Here is a 16,338-nt window from a genome sequence, read left to right on the forward strand (position 1 = left end):
TCTGTTTGCGAGGCCCGTGATTCCAAGGAGGACACAGCTCTGGGCTTACCTCAGGTTTGAGTCTGAGACTTGCCTTCAGGAGGAAGAGAAGTAGGCGGGGAATCACACACAAGCGAAGACTCTAGCAGAATTCAAGGAAATCTGGTGAAAGGAGGCGATTTAACCAGACGACAGCTATGCCTCTCGACCAGATAGGCCGGAGTCTGGCTTCTCCGCTTCTCTCAGCGGACTGTCGAAGTTACAGCCTCAGAGCAAGATCAACAGTCATAGGCCTTGACCATTCAAACCTTCCGCCCTCCCAATAACCTATCCCGCTCTCCTCTAAGCTGCGCCAGCCAATCTCCGCGCACCCGCCTAGACCATCCCCCGCCCCCCCATTCCTCGGCCAATCGTTTGCCTCGTACATCACCCCGGGGCGTGAACTGTTCCGGAAGGAGCGAGATTTGCTCCGCCCCGCAGCCCAGCGGGCTGCCGATTGGCCCACCAGGTTTCTGCAAGGCCCGAGTTAAGCCCCGCCCCACAGGGAGTTTGGCGCCTCATTGGCTCTCCCTCTGGCCTATCACCACACCCTTTGTGAGCTCTTTCCTTCAGCCCCTCCAACCCCGAGACATTTAAACTGCACCTTGCTAGCGTCCACCACTCCCTAGGATAATACCTGGAGAAATTAATTTAGGTGGGAGGGTGCTTTAAACGTTTTTTGTTTTTGTTTTTTTCCCTTGCTTCTTTCTCGTATCGTTACGTGGACCTTTCCTCTTAGTTTTGCTAGCCTTCCCCTGTAGATGGAACATTTGCCGCCCGTGTGGCAGATGTTGCGGCGAGACAGGTGCGTGTATTTATGATGAGTAGCACTGGCCCCTTCCAAGAGCTTTCCTGAGTCGGTGTTCCTTTTAAGCGCGCAGCATCTGAGACGCTAGGTTATATGCGGTAAAGGAAATTCCTTTTCAAGGAAAGTAGGAGAGTTGAATCATCTCTTGGCGTAATCCTTATCACAGTCCAAAGGATCCCAAACTTTGTTTGTTTATGGAAATTTGAACATTGACTAGGTGATACTAAGAATTTATTCTTAATGTTGGGGATTTGCTTTTAAATAATCCTGTGGGAGTGGTGGTGAGTATAGGTGAAACAAGATTGGCCGTGAGTATTGGGTGATGGGTAGCTAGGGGGGTACATGATATCAGTGCTCTCAAAGTTTTATCTGCATACTAATCACCTGCGGATCTTGTTAAAATACATATTCTGATTCAGTAGATCTGGGTAAGAACCCAAGATTCTGAACGTCTAACAAGCTCCCAGCTGATGCTAATGCAGCTGGTACTGGGACCATACTTTGAGTTGCAGGGGATTATGCTATTCGCTTTATATATTTGAAATTTTCCATTAAAATGTTTAAAATAACCTTGGAAGCTCTTTAAAATACATGTTCCCAAAGTGATAATTCAGTAGGTCTAGAGTAGGGCCCAGGAATTATCAAGGCCCCCAGGTGCTACCCAGGCAGATGGCTTGCAGACCACACTTTAAGAAATGAATTAGAAATGCAGCCTTTATCTTTGAGAGACAGTAAGTGAGAAATACAACCTTTATCTGGTGTCAGGATCTTGGTAGTGGTAGTGGCTGAGAGTAGCTGGGTTTTATCCTAATACCCTTTTCATCTGTAGAATCTGCTTCCCCAGAAAGGAGGTGCGTGAAGAGTCTTTATCCTCTAGGATAGAGATGGTGAGTGTGGGAGTCAGTACAGAGCCCTGCCATGCCAGGTGAGTTTGACAATCAGGCTGGGGATTAAGGGAATGTGGGAAGAGTTGGTTTCTGCTTTGATGACCATCATCACACTTCATGGGACCACTGTCTACTTCCTCACAGGTGGGAGGTAGAGACAGATGCAATTGTCCTACAGCGGCGGCAAAAGCAGATAGATTATGGCAAGTGCACACCTGGTTACCAGTGCTTTCTGCAGCAGGTCCCCAAGTGAGTGCAGTTGTGGGTAGTCACAACAAGAGTGTCAACCACGTGGCTTTTGTTCACTGTCAGATGATGGAAAGATACTAGAATCTGAATGCTCCCACAAAGTTGTAGCATTACTAAAATAAATTATCCTGCAGTCTAGCCCCCCAGATAAGTTTCCAAGTGTTTTTTCAAATGGAACAAGTTATACATGGGCCATAAGACTTTTTAAAGCTCTATCCATGTTTGCTAATGAAATTTTTTTTTCTTCCATCCATTTTCACCTCATGCCTCCATCTGACTTGGCTAATTACAACATACTTGACTAATTACATGTAAGCTTACACGCATACATACAAATTAATGTATGAAAAGGTAGAATGTATTTTAAAGAGATGTCAAATATTTTCTTTTATATCTATCTTGACTTCTGAGGGAGTTGGAATATCTAATTTACCCTTCCCAGAAGAAAGAATATTAGGGAATTGGGAAGTTTGATGTTTAATCTAATTTAAAGATTTTCTTTGGATTGCGGGCATTGATCTTACTTCATTATCAGAGAATCCCTAATGAGTCTCCTAATTCATCATGATAAGCAGTGAGCTGTGCCCCTTCACCTTGACCTTGGTCTGACATGTATGTTGTTGCCAGGGCACAGCGACAGCCAGGACTTCACCCTCAAACACCAAACAAGAACAGGAGGTACAGCCGTCGCTCCTGGGATGCCCAGATCAGGCAGTGGAGAAGAGCCCTACATTCCTGGGACCCCCCCAGCCAGCCTCTGCAGGCTGAGGGGTGTGTGCACTACTATTCCTTGTTCCTTCCCTGAGTGGTGGCCTAAGCCCTACCTCTCCCCACTTTGCAGAGGTTTAGCTTTCACTGGCTGAAAGGGAGAGTCTGAATGAGCCGCACGTTCCTCTGACTCTGCTGCCTTCCTAGGTGGGGAATGGACAATCTCTTAGAGCCAATGGATTCCTCCCCTTTGGATGACTGGCTCCAGACCCTGGAACCCTCAGAGAATCTGGATGGAGAACAGAAGGGAGCCCAGGTAGTATCCTCTGCTAAAACCCACTGGAGCAGGGTCAGAGATGGGATCTGGCCCAGGAGGTCACCATTATGATGGGGTTCAAGGTAGTAGCCCAAGAACAAAAGAAGGAAAATGGGACAGAAGGAAAAAATTGCAGGACGTGAGTAAAAAACCTTGAACCAAAAGTGGCATAAGGAAATCTAGTTATAGTTAGTAATGCGGGACAGGTTGGGCTGCACTGGGGGCGCTGTTTTATATGTGATGAAATGGGTGTCATCTTCCTTTGAAAGGAGACATGAAACCTGAGTTGCAGGGTTTGGTTGTTTTAAGTGTCTCAGTTTCTTTCAGTGTTTTCCAAATGCGCCAATGCTAACTTAACTTCTTATTCTCAATCACTTAACTTTAGTAAGCATGGTATTTTGTTATTAAATAAAAAGGGGGATCACCAAGTGGTGAAGACCAAGGGCTTTAGAGCCTCAGACTGCTTTTTTTTTTAACTTTTTATTTTATATTGGAGTACAGTTGGTTAACAATGTTGTGAGTCAGATTGCTTTTTAATACTGCTTTTGTCCACCACACGGGCAGTCACTTAACCTCTCCTGCTGTTTAATCCATCAAATAAGGAGATTTTGTCTCATTTGATGATTGTAAACAAAAATGAGAATACATGTTTAAAGTATGCAGCACGGTGCCTGGCACATAAGTGCTCCATAGCAGCAATTATTGGAAACCATGTCTCCTACACTTCATGGCCCCTGTCCCTTCTTTTGCCAAGGGGAAATGTGCAGGGCAAACAAATGTGCAGTGTATCTCCCATCCCCCGCCATTTTCTTGATACTACCTCACTTTCCCTCTACTCTTCTTTTCCAGTTTGCAAGTTTGGTGGCTCCTGCCTCCTCCCTTCCCTGGCTCTGTGAGGAAGATCCCCACCACTGGCTCTACCTTCTAGCTGATCACAATTACTTAACTGTCCCAGACTTGAGTGGGACACAAAATATTTAGGGAAAACATGTCTTTCAGGGGACTCGTTGCTGAATGTAATAGTGAAGATTACTTGCACTACTTCTACTTAACAATCGATTAAAAAAGATCTAAAACTCTGTCCTACAGAGAGATAACACGAAGGCATTGTTTAAAACCTCTCCTTTTCCCATATTTTACCCTCTCTCTAAACCTTCTTTGCTGGCTGAGACTCAAATTTACATAAGAGCCAGAAACCACCTAGCTGTTCCACAACCTCTTCACCTGCTAACTGCTACATTCAGTCTCTTCAAAAAGGACTTAAACTTTGGCTGAGGTGGGAGGTGGTGGTAGTGGTGGAGATTTAATAAAAGGTGGTTTCCTCTTCCTGAAGAGGAAGTATAGCACCATCAACATCTTTTCCCCAGCTGCTTGTTTCCTCCCTCCCTTTCTGTCTTAAGGAAAGTGGTCCAGCTGTAACCACCGAACTCCCCCCTCCCCCACGCAAGCAACTGAACCGCCTATGATGTCATAATCACAATCCCATTACCTCATCCTGCTGGGGTGGGGGGGCGTAGAGGGAGGAGAAGGAGTGAACCGCCCTGGGCCCTCGTCAAATTTACGGTGTTTTGGGTGACGGCTAATTACAGAACCAAGTGGGAACGGCCCCGCAACCTTTGTAAATCCTGGGTTTATAACGTTCGAGCCCATCCGGCAGCTGGAAGAGGGGCTCCCGGGACTCAGAGCAGGCCCTAATCGGCCCTTGGACTACACTTCCCAGAAACCTTCACGCCGCGGACGGGTCCTCTGCTGGGGGAAGGGGGATTTCTTCAGAGTGGCGGCCTTAGAGGATAAGAGAGCAGGTGAGAGGAACCCTGGCTAATTCTGTTACGCACCGGAACCGAGTTGGGGGCTGTACAGGGGCCGATGTAGTAACAGAGGGCAGGGGCGATCGCTTTGTTTACCTTCGACGGACACGGCCTCCCCCGGGGGTTTTGAGATTTGCCTCCAACTGGGCCAGTCCACCTTCTGCAATATTTTGCAGGGGGTGACTCGCTAGGGAGGAAACCACCCTCATCGCTAAATCAAAGAGCCGGGCGTCTTCCCGACTGCGCTCTCCAAGAAAGACTTTGCGAGAGAAACGACGCGGGCCTCGAGCCTCCGCGGACGGTTCAGGGGCGTTCTGCGAACCGGAGCGATCTCTCCACTCTCCTCAGTGGCCCGTTGGTTCGGGCCGGCGCCTTTTAAGGGCACCGTGGGGCGAACCGAGCGCTCAGAGCTGCTCCGGCCGCGGCCCTGGGAGCTGGAGGAGCGGCGGTAGGTGGCGGAGGGCAGGTGGCGCTGGGGCCTCGGGGCGGGCACCTAGACCGTCCCTCCCTCCTTCCCTCTTTCCCCTCCCCCAGCCCGTCCACCCTCGAGGCACGGCCTCGCTAGCCGCCTCCGCGGGGAGAGCACGGGACCTGGTGGGGGAGGGGGTGGCGGAGCGCTAAGTCCCAGACCCTCTCCATACCCTGCGTCCTGAGTTCGCTTCCCGCGGCCAGGTGATGGAAGCTGATTGAGAAGAGACGAGCGACAGCCCCCCCCAAGCGTGCCCCGGCGCCCCCCGCCCCCCAGGGGCCAGCGGACGCCCCATGCCCCACCCCGCGGGGACAGGCAGGGCAACCAAGGGAGAGGTTGAAGATTGGAGGGGGGGGGAGGGCTAGCCTTTTGCTTCTTCATTGGGGTGGGGGGAGGGGTGCTCCCCACTTGTCACCCCTATCCCCTCAGTGCCATATGGAGGAAGAGGAGTTAGGTCCCCACATACCTGTTCATGTACCTCCATGCCTCCCTCATGTTTTCCTTCAGTCTCCCCCAGAGCTGTGGGACTGGGACCTGGGGGGAAGGTCCCCAGGGGTTTGTGACTCTCCTCTCCCTTGGCCTGACTTGATCCTAGGTTATCGAGGTTTCAGCACAACCTCAGCATCCCTGAAACCGTAATGTCAGGGGTTACTGCCACCCAGTGGGGTGGGGGTCCAGCCTTTATTTGCGGGGGGGTCGTGCTGATGGTGGAGAGAAAGCCTGGATTGAGAGTTGGGCCTGGTGGGGTTTGGGGGAGGGCCTAGCGGCCTGCTGCTCTGTGTAGGGCTGAGCCCCCGTGCCAGTTGTTAAGCTGAGAAGTTTTAACTTGCTTAGTGAACGTTGGGCTCTCTGCCCCTCAGATACACAAAATGGAAGGGGAAGGAAGGCAGCAAGAGAGGGCTTCTTATACTTTTTCCTCTGCCTGCTTGAGAAAGAGGAGGCCCCTCGCGGAGCTGGTTTTGCCTTCTTTTGTGTCCTGGTTTGATTCCTTATGGCTTCCGTTCTGTTCCCCCTCTCAGCCTGGCCTGTTTTAGGAAACTCAGACTGAGAGTATCAGTTGCGTGGTGGTAGCTGCATTGTTCCAATTACCGCCGTGTGTGGTCACATCCCAACAATTAAAATGCAGAAAAACACAAAATCACTCTCTTCACTTGATCCCAGAGAGGGCTGGAAGTTTGCTGTTTGGCCAGATGCCTCATGAAAAGCTTGAAAGAGTTTGCTTCACTCCCTGCTCCTCATGGCTGGTCAGCCTGAGGCCTGGGGTCTCTGAGGGTAAAAGCCTGCAGTTAAGTTCCCTCTCTGGTTGATCTTTGAGGGCAGAGTTAAGAAACCAAGAGCAGAAGTGATATAAGCTTTAGCTTCTCCCACAAGAACAGGAGAAGCAGCTGAAGGGAGCACTCAGGAAGCTGGAACTTTGTTCAAGGTGGTAATGATGATTATGCATGAAAATGTTATTTAACTATAGTGATGATTGACTTCTACAGCGTTTTTCCCTAAACTCCAAGTACGCCGAGGTGTATTTCTTTGCTTTTCCTTGTGGTCTGCCTCCCTCTGAGGTGGGAATTGGGTAGAGAGGATTCCCTCTTTTTTTTTTTTTTTTTTTTTTTGCCAAGGTAGAAAGTTATCTGCCCTTAAGGTCAAGCCTTTTGGGCTTCTCTTGGTATGCAGGTGAGGGAGGTTGATATCCAGCCAAATAGATCAACGCAATTGCCTTCTTCATCCTAATATTATCACTTGTGGCATTCTGAGGCTTTGTAGAGCAACAAATGGGAGGGGTGAGAAATGGCTGTGTTTGTGAACTCCTGATTTGTACAGGTCATGTGGTATACTTTTTACATTTTGATATTTGTGTTATATTGTCCCAGTGACATATTTTTTTTAATAAATTTATTTATTTATTATTTATTTTTGGCTGTGTTGGGTCTTTGTTGCTGCGCACGGGCTTTTCTCTAGTTGCGGCGAGTGAGGGCTACTCTTCGTTGCGGTGCGCAGGCTTCTCATTGCGGTGGCTTCTCTTGTTGCGGAGCCCTGGCTCTAGGTGCGCGGGCTTCAGTAGTTGTGGCTCATGGGCTCTAGAGCGCAGGCTCAGTAGTTGTGGTGCACGGGCTTAGTTGCTCCGCGGCATGTGGGATCTTCCCGGACCAGGGCTCGAACCCGTGTCCCCTGCAGGTAGATTCTTAACCACTGCGCCACCAGGGAAGCCCCCAGTGACATATTAAGATTATTCTGCCCATTTTTCGTAAGCGTAAACTGAGGCAAAGAAAAGTTTGATGATTTGCCAAGACCATCACACCAAATCGGATCCAGATTTGATTTCTTGATAGTTTGTTCTCTCTGCTAGCAAGTGCTACTTCCACTGTCTGGTGTGCTGTCTGCCTGCTGGTCATTTCTGGGAATAGGCAGAACAGTATGGAAATGTTAGGTTAACTTCCCCTCCTCCCTTGAGCGAGGCCCCTCAGGCAGTTTTGTGGGCTTGAAGCCTGTCCTCTGATAGAATTAGTTTGCTTCTACTATAATTGACCATGAGAAAGAGTCTTGATTAATTGTATTCATGGTCTTTGAGTCAAATCAGGCTAAAAACTTAGTCAAATGAAGTCAGAGTTGTTGTTGTTAAACTCTATAGAGTTGAAATGTAAATGGAATTACCCCGGTAGCATTTCCTTATCCTCTTATAAGAGAATATGTACAGTATCTGTTGGAGAACAATAATATAATATCAGCTATTCAGGCTAAAGGAGAACATAATACCTTGTTTATTCTGATTGGTTTGAAGCAGAAAGTCATTCCTACAACCACTGTACCGCTCTGTTCCCTATTACTCTTTCTGTAGTTTAGGAAAAGGGTACCTCTCTTTGCTTATGACTAGAAGATAAAGAAAATACTGGACTAATCAGGATGGAAATAACAATTTGGGCATCTCTCTCATTTGAGCTCTTTTCTAAGTGGTGCTAGTATTCTGGGTAGGCAGAGCAGAGCATGAACCAGGTTAGGAGTGGCAAATAGGTTTCAACTTGCTTGCCAACTCCATTTCATTTTACTGGTTATCCGGAGTGCCAGGTTGAGAATGTTTCTGAGGCTATGTTTAGGCTTAGCAGGAAAGAGCTGTGATCAGTGAATGATGTCTGCCAGAGGCCTGACATAGGGACGCTGTGGTATGTGTGCCGTGCATTTTCCATCTCTGGACTAGGTACACCTCTCATATCACTTGGGGCTGGTCCCTCTGTAATTGGCAGACTCAGCAGGCATGACTGGAGAGGGAAGTCCCAATGGTGCTAGAATGGTGCTGCAGTGGCAGAAGACGGCTCACGAGTGAGGTCTGGAAGAACAACAGGGAAGACATCCATCATTTGCTCCAAAGTGTGCAAGTCAAATTCCGGGGAGAATCATGATAACCCTGATCACTGAGCAGCTACAGAAGCAGACTCTGGATGAGCTGAAATGCACTCGCTTCAGCATCAGCCTGGTAAAAGACCAGTCTTCCTGCTTCTCTACGACCCCCTCCCCCTTTTTTCGGAGGCTGTTTGTTGTTACTACTTCACCCTTGTCCTGTGCTGTGTGAATCATGGTACTTGTACTGGAAGAGCCCACTAAAGGCTCAAAACCCAGCCCAAAAGGAAGGGGGCAGGGATTTTTTTCACTGTTAGAAAAGGGACACCAAAATTTGGGTGGAAAAGGGTTTGAGATACTGGAAGATGTGGATTATTTTACTTACTAACTTTGGGAGGACAAGAAGAAGAGAACACTTAGGAGTTCCTAACATCCCTATAGCCCATGAATTGCAGGGGTGAACTGAAGAGGGCTTCCTGGAACTCTGTCCTGATCCTGAATCATGATGGATATTCTCTGTCTCTTAGCCTTTGCCTGATCATGTAGACATCTCCAACTGTGGGAATCCTTTCCAGCTTGTGTCTGGTAAGACATGATGTGTATATTTGTGTGTATGCCCATGCCTCTATCCACGCATTTCTTTCATTGGTTTGCAGTAACCAGGACTAGCTAGCCTGCCTCCACAATTTTCTTGCCAGGATCACCTTCTGAGATTGGCGCTTGTCTCCATTTTACTGCACCAGCATGGAAGTTACCTGTTTAGTTTGCTCTTATTCTAGTCTTGTAGGAACTTTTATAGTCTAATTTTTTGTGTAGGCAATACATTCACATTTCCAAAATTTTTAAACAGCAAAAACGTTATACTGAAAAAAGTCCCCCTTCCTCTCCTCTCTCCTATGCACCCAGCTCCCATCACCTCCCTAAAAGTAACTACTGTTATTAGTTTCTTGTCTATCCAACCATAGTTTCTTTATACAGATAGAAGCAAATATAAATGTAAATTTTTTATTCCCATGCTTTTAACACAAAAGGTTGCATTCTGTATATTTGGCAGTTTTTGTTTTTTTTTAAACTAACCATAATATGGCTAGAAGATCTTTCCCTATAAGTATGTTCCTTGTGGGTGGCCAGACCCAAAGGAACACGAGCAGTCTTAGGGTTTTTCCCAAGCATGGGTTCCATTGTCAAAGGCCTTCCCCACCCTACTTGCCCTCCCTAGAAATACAAATGATATCTTACCTGCTTGATCACCTACCTCCTGTCTTGGTGCTTTGACACATAGGAAAGGGAAAGGCTAAGGACAGAGAGCATAGGCCTACTTTTCACAACTCCGGGCTGGGGGGTGCGGGAGCAAAGTAGAGCTCGGTGGAGTAGAGTGAGGGATGAGCATGGCACACACACGTTTGCTTCTTTTGACTCGTTCCACCTTTGAGGGGGAGCAGCAGGCAGTATGTGAGACTATATGTTAAGTTTCAGGTGGTTCCTCGTGCTGGAGGCAATATAGTATGCTGGTTAAAAGGCAGCTTTAGCATCAGACAAATCTGGTTTTGAACCCTGCTTTGGTCATTTGATTCCTACATGACTTTTGGCAAGTTACTGGACTTCTCTCATCTGTGAAATGGGGGTAGTAATAGTACCTAACTCATGAAGTTTTCAGGAAACCTCACATAAAGTGCTCATCACATTGTATGGCACATAGTAAGCTCTTAAAAATATATTAGCTATCATTAATATTATTTTTATTATGAATGCCTTCCAGAAGGTGCTTCCTGGAGGGGCCTGCCCCACTGTTCCTGTGCTGAGTTCCAGGACAGCCTCAATCTCAGCTACCACCCCTCAGGCTTGAGCCTGCACCTCAGACCACCCAGCCCAGGAAATTCCCCACAGGAGCAGCCCCTCTCCCAAGTCCTAAGCCCTGAGCCCCCAGACCCAGAAAAGCTTCCTGTGCCCCCTGCCCCTCCATCTAAGAGGCACTGCCGCTCACTCTCAGTGCCCGTGGACCTGTCTCGCTGGCAGCCGGTGTGGCGGCCCGCCCCCTCCAAGCTGTGGACTCCCATCAAGCACCGGGGCAGTGGTGGAGGGGGTGGGCCGCAGGTGCCTCACCAGAGCCCCCCGAAGCGGGTCTCCAGCCTCAGGTTCCTCCAAGCTCCCAGTGCCTCTTCTCAATGTGCCCCACCCCACAGACCCTACAGCCCCCCTTTCTTCAGCCTGGCCCTGGCCCAAGATTCTTCTCGTCCCTCTGCCACCTCCCCACAAAGTGGCTCCTGGGAGAGTGATGCCGAGTCCTTGTCACCTTGCCCGCCCCAGCGTCGCTTCTCCCTGTCACCCAGCCTGGGCCCACAGGCAAGCCGCTTCTTGCCCTCTGCCCGGAGCTCCCCCGCATCCTCCCCAGAGCTGCCCTGGCGACCTCGAGGCCTGCGCAATCTTCCCCGAAGCCGCTCACAGCCTTGTGATCTTGATGCCCGCAAAGCTGGGGTCAAGCGGCGCCACGAGGAGGACCCTCGGCGGCTGCGGCCTTCCTTGGACTTTGACAAGATGAATCAGGTGGGACCAGTAGGACTAGGGAGTAGGGGGACTGTTCCATTTTCACCTGTGAGTTGTCCTCTAGCTCCAGGCCCTCCTGGCAGGGCCTCCCTTGGAGCTCCTTTCTGTCTGAGCTTCTGCTAAGAGTGATCTACCATCCCGATCTGCCCAGGATTATTCTGGTTTTACCATTGAAAGTCCCATGTCCTGTGAAATTTCTCAGTCCTGGGGGTTCCAGAGAAACTTGGGGTGAGACCCATGTTAAACCTTCCAACAGAGATCCCAGATTGTCCTGCTAGAGGCACTTTCCCTCCTCTCTGAGAATGCATGAGCCACAAAAGCCCCATCATCAGTGCCCCACCCCTCCTCATGCAAGGCTGGTTTTGTCACTTGCCCTTTACTGCTTCATGTGGGTCTGTAAGGGCTTAAGCAAAACAGGCTGCTGCATCATTCATCTGCTCAGCAAATGTTTTTTGACTTCCCAGTGTGAGTGCAGTTGTAGAGTCATTCATTCAACCAGTCAGCAAACATTGTTGGATACCTACTATGTACCAGGCTCTGACTAGGCACTGGCAATACAGGAGTGAGACAATCAGACAGTATTCCTGTCCACATGAAGTTTATAAACATGCTTCTAATCTTGAATCTGATAGAAACTATGGACACTTTCCTCAAAGAAATATGCACATACACTAAATTTTCAAAATTTTATCAGGGGGTTCACGATCTCACCCTAACAGATAGGACTCCTGCCTTCAAGGATAACTAAGAGGGGTACTTTGAAATCCAACTTGGGCCAGGGTTCTCTGGGAAATTAGCATCTTTCTTTGCCTTAATTTTGTTTGTTTGTTTGACAGAAACCATACTCAGGAGGTCTCTGTCTCCAAGAAACAGCCCGGGAAGGCAGCAGTATCTCTCCACCATGGTTCATGGCCTGTAGCCCCTCACACCTCTCTGCTTCCTGCAGCCCCATTGGGGATTCCTCCCAGGTGCTGAGTGAAAGCGAAGAGGAGGAGGAGGGGTCCGTGCGGTGGGGCCGGCAGGCGCTGAGCAAGCGGACATTGTGCCAGCAGGACTTTGGGGACCTGGACTTGAATCTGATTGAGGAGAACTAAAACTGAGAGGCTACTTCCTGGGGCCACACAGACTGACTCTCTTACGGCTACTAACAAGTGTCGAGGTCCCAAGGCCGGGGGCCCAGCCTGGGAATGGGGGTGAGTGGAGGGCTCCGACTCAGGGCAGCCGGAAATCTTCTCACTCCAGGAAGCTCGACCATGCCGAGAGACTGGCCGGGACAAGATAAACGGAGCTGGTGGCGGGAGGGACAGCCCCAGAGCAGGCCCTTACCATGGCGGCCCTGAGTGTGAGTATCCCTGCCACCGAGAAAGCAATGGGCAGGGAAGGAAGGGGTCTCCTGACCCCAGCTCGGGGAATTTCACTAGCCCCTTTGCTTCAAAGGGCACTTGTGTCTTAGAATTTGGCCAGGGTGGGGGGGTTCATTCAGTCTCCTCCGAGAAATTGTGTGAGAGTGTGTGCGTGCATGAGAGTGCTCGAGGAAAGGTGTGTTTGGGTAGCCTTAGGGAAGGAAGGCAGTTGCTCCTTAACAGCAGAGCACCATGGATCTTGGGTTTTTACGGGACAGCAGGCTTGTTCAAGGAGTCAAGGTTCTAAGGAGCTCTGGAACCAGGCTCGTAATCCATTAGCACCAATGGCTCTGCAGAGGTTTCTGTTTTGGGGTACAGCAGGGTCTTTTAAGTGCTATGACCTCAGCTAATGGTCTTTCCCTCAGGCCCACAGCTCCCCTAGATAGATCTAGTATTGGCTGGAGAGGGCTCTTCACACTGATTCTGAGCTGGCCTTTTTTCTCATCAGATTGCTTAGGCTGTATACAACCTGCCTCTCTCACTCTCTAAGTAGATGCAGGCATATGTGGGCAACTGAGGCAGGGCTGAAGGGCTCCATCTCTTTCTTTTCCCTCCCTACTGATGGGACCTTTTCCCCCTTACTCTCTGCCCTTCGAGGGTCAAGAACAAGGAAGGAAGGCCCTATATTGAGGCTGACCTGCAGCAGAAGTAGTGTTCAGTCCCCAGCAAGCACCCCAGCACTAACTTTAGAGAAACCTGTTGTTATAAGATCCAGGCCCAGCCTCTTTTCTGACCTGCTTGAGAAAGAGGAAGGGGATGTCAGCATATACTAGTTTGCTTGTCTTCCACTCCTGCTAGGAAATGTATATTTGTCTCTAATTGGCCCTTAGAGACCTCAGGGAGGTTGAGGCTCACCGAGGGATTGGCTGAGGATGTGTAAAGCAAAGACTGTGAGAAGCAGCTGGGAGTTTGTTGTTGGATTGAATTTCTTTTTTTGTTTCACACCCACAACTTGAGCCTGGGCAATGGGTCTCAGTGGCCACGGTGGTGGGTTTAAGGACTGCAGAAGCCCTGTAGGGCTGGCTCCAGTGGAGATGCCTACTGAAGCTGCTGCTACAATAGCTTGTGAGGCTTTGTCCAGCTTTGCTTAGACCCTGCAGGACCAAATTGGACCTGCCCTTCCTGTTTATTGGAAGAAGGGCATTTTTCCCGGGTTTTGAAGGAACCAGTTGCTCATGTTAGGGAAGAAGACCGAAGTCTGTGTGTTTTCTTCCTCATGGAATTGAACCTGTCATTTTCTGGGTCTGCCACATGTTGGATAGGAGCATCAGTGAGGCCCTAACCTCCTCACCTCCACTCCAGAGGAGGTGGCTGTTTCTTTTTCAGCCTCCAGCCCTCAGAGGTTCTACCCTTCCAGGGCTCCTTCACTTCTCCTGCTAGTTACCACATGTTACCAGTGAGCTACTAGGTCTGTAGGGGCTTGAGAGAGAGGCTTTCTGGAGAATCCAAGGAAACCATGAGCCCAGGAGTTGCCCATCCTTGGTTTCATCCCTCCCCTGGCTCTTCCTCTTTAGGCCATAATTTCCCTGGTGCCAGCTTCTTTTCCTCCTGGGGCATCCTCATCCCTGGGCTCTCTGCTACAGATGGGCTGTGCCAGCTTACAATAGGCCACTGGTAATGCAAGTGGGGTCTCTGCAGGCCCAAAGCTGAAGAAGTGAGGGCAATAGTTCTGCCTCCACCCTGAGTTCCCCAAAGCTCTAGGGCACCATCCTTAGGGGAGAAGGTCTGTAGATGCCATATTTGAATTCCATTATTTTAAGATCTGGAAAGTTAAACTAGCTGGAGCTATCATCTTGCTTCCCAATCTAAGTACCTGTGGCCCTGCGACAAGCCTTTTCGAGAAGTGGTTTATTCTGCTTTACACAGTAGATCTGTTCCAACAGTTCTGTGTAAACCAAATGCTGTTTTCCAATGCATTTGGACTGCTGACCATTTAAAAGCAGCCTGTGATTGCTTCTTTTGTAAAGCAAGCAAACTCCCTCTACTTTAGCTGTTTTGACTCTTTGGATTTTCACATATTGGGCTTACCCAGAGTGGAGCACACCTTTGCTGGGCTGTGGTTGACCCTGGGTAGACATCTGCATCTGTGTTGTGTGTGTGGTGTGGCTGACCAGTAGGTGAGTATTCCTGCGTGTGTGAGTGAAGCCACTCCCAGGCTGGTGCTCTCCTCCTGTGCCCGGTGACTGCCCAGTGGCAGCTCCAGCTGCCCTTCACTCCCACCTGCTGCCAAAGTCCCTGTGCTAATGGGATTACAAATACAAAAAGTGGAAAAAAATTTTTTCGTAAACTTTGTTTTATATTTTAAAAAAATCCATAAGTCTGTGTACGTTAAACATGAGGTCCTGCCTCTGTGGCTGTGTTTGAAAAAATAAAGTTTTATTAGAATAATCCATTTTCCCAAGCAACCTTGTGTACTACAGTGTCTTCTTCCTCTCTTCACAAAGAAAGGCAAGGAGGAAGCGGGGAGAAGGCCGCCTAACTGTTCCAGCCCCTTCTTCTATGACATGGCTGGGCCTTTGCCCCTCGAGGGCAGTATTTGGTCGCTGGGCCCTTTGCGGCCACAGTAGTTACATCCTATGCCCAGCTTCTGTTAAGGCCTTGGTTCTTTCTGGCAGTCTGATTTGATCTCTTGTTTCCCTGGTACTTATACCCATCTCCTCTTCCCTCCTGTCACTCACTTCCAGCAGGGTGAAGTCAAGTATTAATACATTCTTGCTCCCTGAGAAATGCTTGATGGTGCAGTTAGAAACTTGTCTAGATTGGTTTGTAGGCTTTGGGAAGTGGGGAGAAGGCACGATAGGAGCCTTGACCAGGAATGTCTTTTCAGAGTTTTCACATGTTCTGTCCTGGAGAGATGGAGATAAAGTCATCAGAATTCAGATTCCAAAGACCTAGGCAATTTCTCCATCCTGAAAATACTGATTTTGGAAAATTATCCTAGCAGCAGAGCTTCTCTTTTGCTCTAGAAGGTGGTATTTTCCCTAGTGCTTCAATGTGGAATGTTCATTTGCTGAAAGAAGCTGTATGGCTCTCTCTCTCTCTCTTTAGACATTTCTATTCCACCCTTTCTTCTCCCTACGTTAGCATTCTTCCAATGTGTGTGGGTGAAATATAGTTGCTTAGAGAGCCAGGCAGGAGCCTCTTGTCCCTAAGGCATAGCCTTTCTTTACCAGTTGTGGTGCTGACTTGCCAGGCAGCAAGAAGAGTCAAGTTGCTTAGCCTCCAACCCAGTTTCCTGCTTCAAATTGGTGGCACTCATCAATGAATACCAATGAAGTGTGCAAGGGGACAGGATTGGCTTGATTACCTGGAGCAGGAACTTTGAGGGGATGAAAAAAGCACTCTAAAAAGAGTGGGAGTTGTCACCTGCCCTGGAAACAAAGGAAGAAGGGCTTTGAGGGGGTAGGGCAACAGCATGTGGTTAAAGAATCTCAGAATTATAGGTTCGTTCTTTCTTCAGGACTGCTGTTTTGTTTCGCCTACTGTTAGAGCAGGAGTAAAGCCTGAACATCTAAAATTACTTCCCTCTCCATTTTTTCCTTTCTGTTCAGTTTTTTTGTTGGGTTTTTCTACTGTTTATTTTCTGTGAAGGCAAGTGTGATTTTATTTTCCATTCCTGAAGTATAGGAAAGCATATAAACTTCATGAGGGCAAAGGTTTTGTTTTATTCAGTGTTGTGTCCCAACACTTTGAAAAGTTACTGGCATATGAAAAGTATCTGCCATATTTGTTGAATTAATTTTTTTACCTTTGCCTTCCCATCCCTGGGCTTAGGCACGTTTCTGTGTCAGTGCTGTGAGA

The 16,338-nt window shown here is 48.7% G+C and overlaps 2 protein-coding genes across 5 annotated transcripts; both read left to right on the top strand.

Moving 5' to 3' along the window:
- The first annotated feature begins 610 nt into the window (after positions 1-610).
- LOC132362529 (oocyte-specific histone RNA stem-loop-binding protein 2-like) lies at positions 611-4,166 on the top strand. 4 transcript variants are annotated; one of them, XM_059917184.1, is made up of 6 exons: positions 611-823; positions 1,656-1,751; positions 1,858-1,962; positions 2,590-2,733; positions 2,878-2,986; positions 3,836-4,166. In XM_059917184.1, the coding sequence occupies exons 1-6, from the start codon at positions 780-782 to the stop codon at positions 3,965-3,967; spliced, it is 630 nt and encodes a 209-aa protein (XP_059773167.1). In that variant the 5' UTR covers positions 611-779; the 3' UTR covers positions 3,968-4,166. The 4 variants fall into 4 exon arrangements, with proteins under 4 accessions (XP_059773167.1, XP_059773169.1, XP_059773168.1 ...); XM_059917186.1 differs by having other exon boundaries at positions 2,590-2,640; XM_059917185.1 differs by having other exon boundaries at positions 1,671-1,751.
- A 978-nt stretch (positions 4,167-5,144) lies between these two features.
- On the top strand, positions 5,145-14,942 carry FAM53C (family with sequence similarity 53 member C). Its single transcript, XM_059917182.1, has 5 exons — positions 5,145-5,242; positions 8,497-8,726; positions 9,118-9,175; positions 10,350-11,134; positions 11,971-14,942. The coding sequence occupies exons 2-5, from the start codon at positions 8,649-8,651 to the stop codon at positions 12,226-12,228; spliced, it is 1,179 nt and encodes a 392-aa protein (XP_059773165.1). The 5' UTR covers positions 5,145-5,242; positions 8,497-8,648; the 3' UTR covers positions 12,229-14,942.
- The last annotated feature ends 1,396 nt before the right edge of the window (positions 14,943-16,338 follow it).

This window comes from Balaenoptera ricei, chromosome 3 (assembly GCF_028023285.1).
Source record: "Balaenoptera ricei isolate mBalRic1 chromosome 3, mBalRic1.hap2, whole genome shotgun sequence".
NCBI lineage: Eukaryota > Metazoa > Chordata > Mammalia > Artiodactyla > Balaenopteridae > Balaenoptera > Balaenoptera ricei.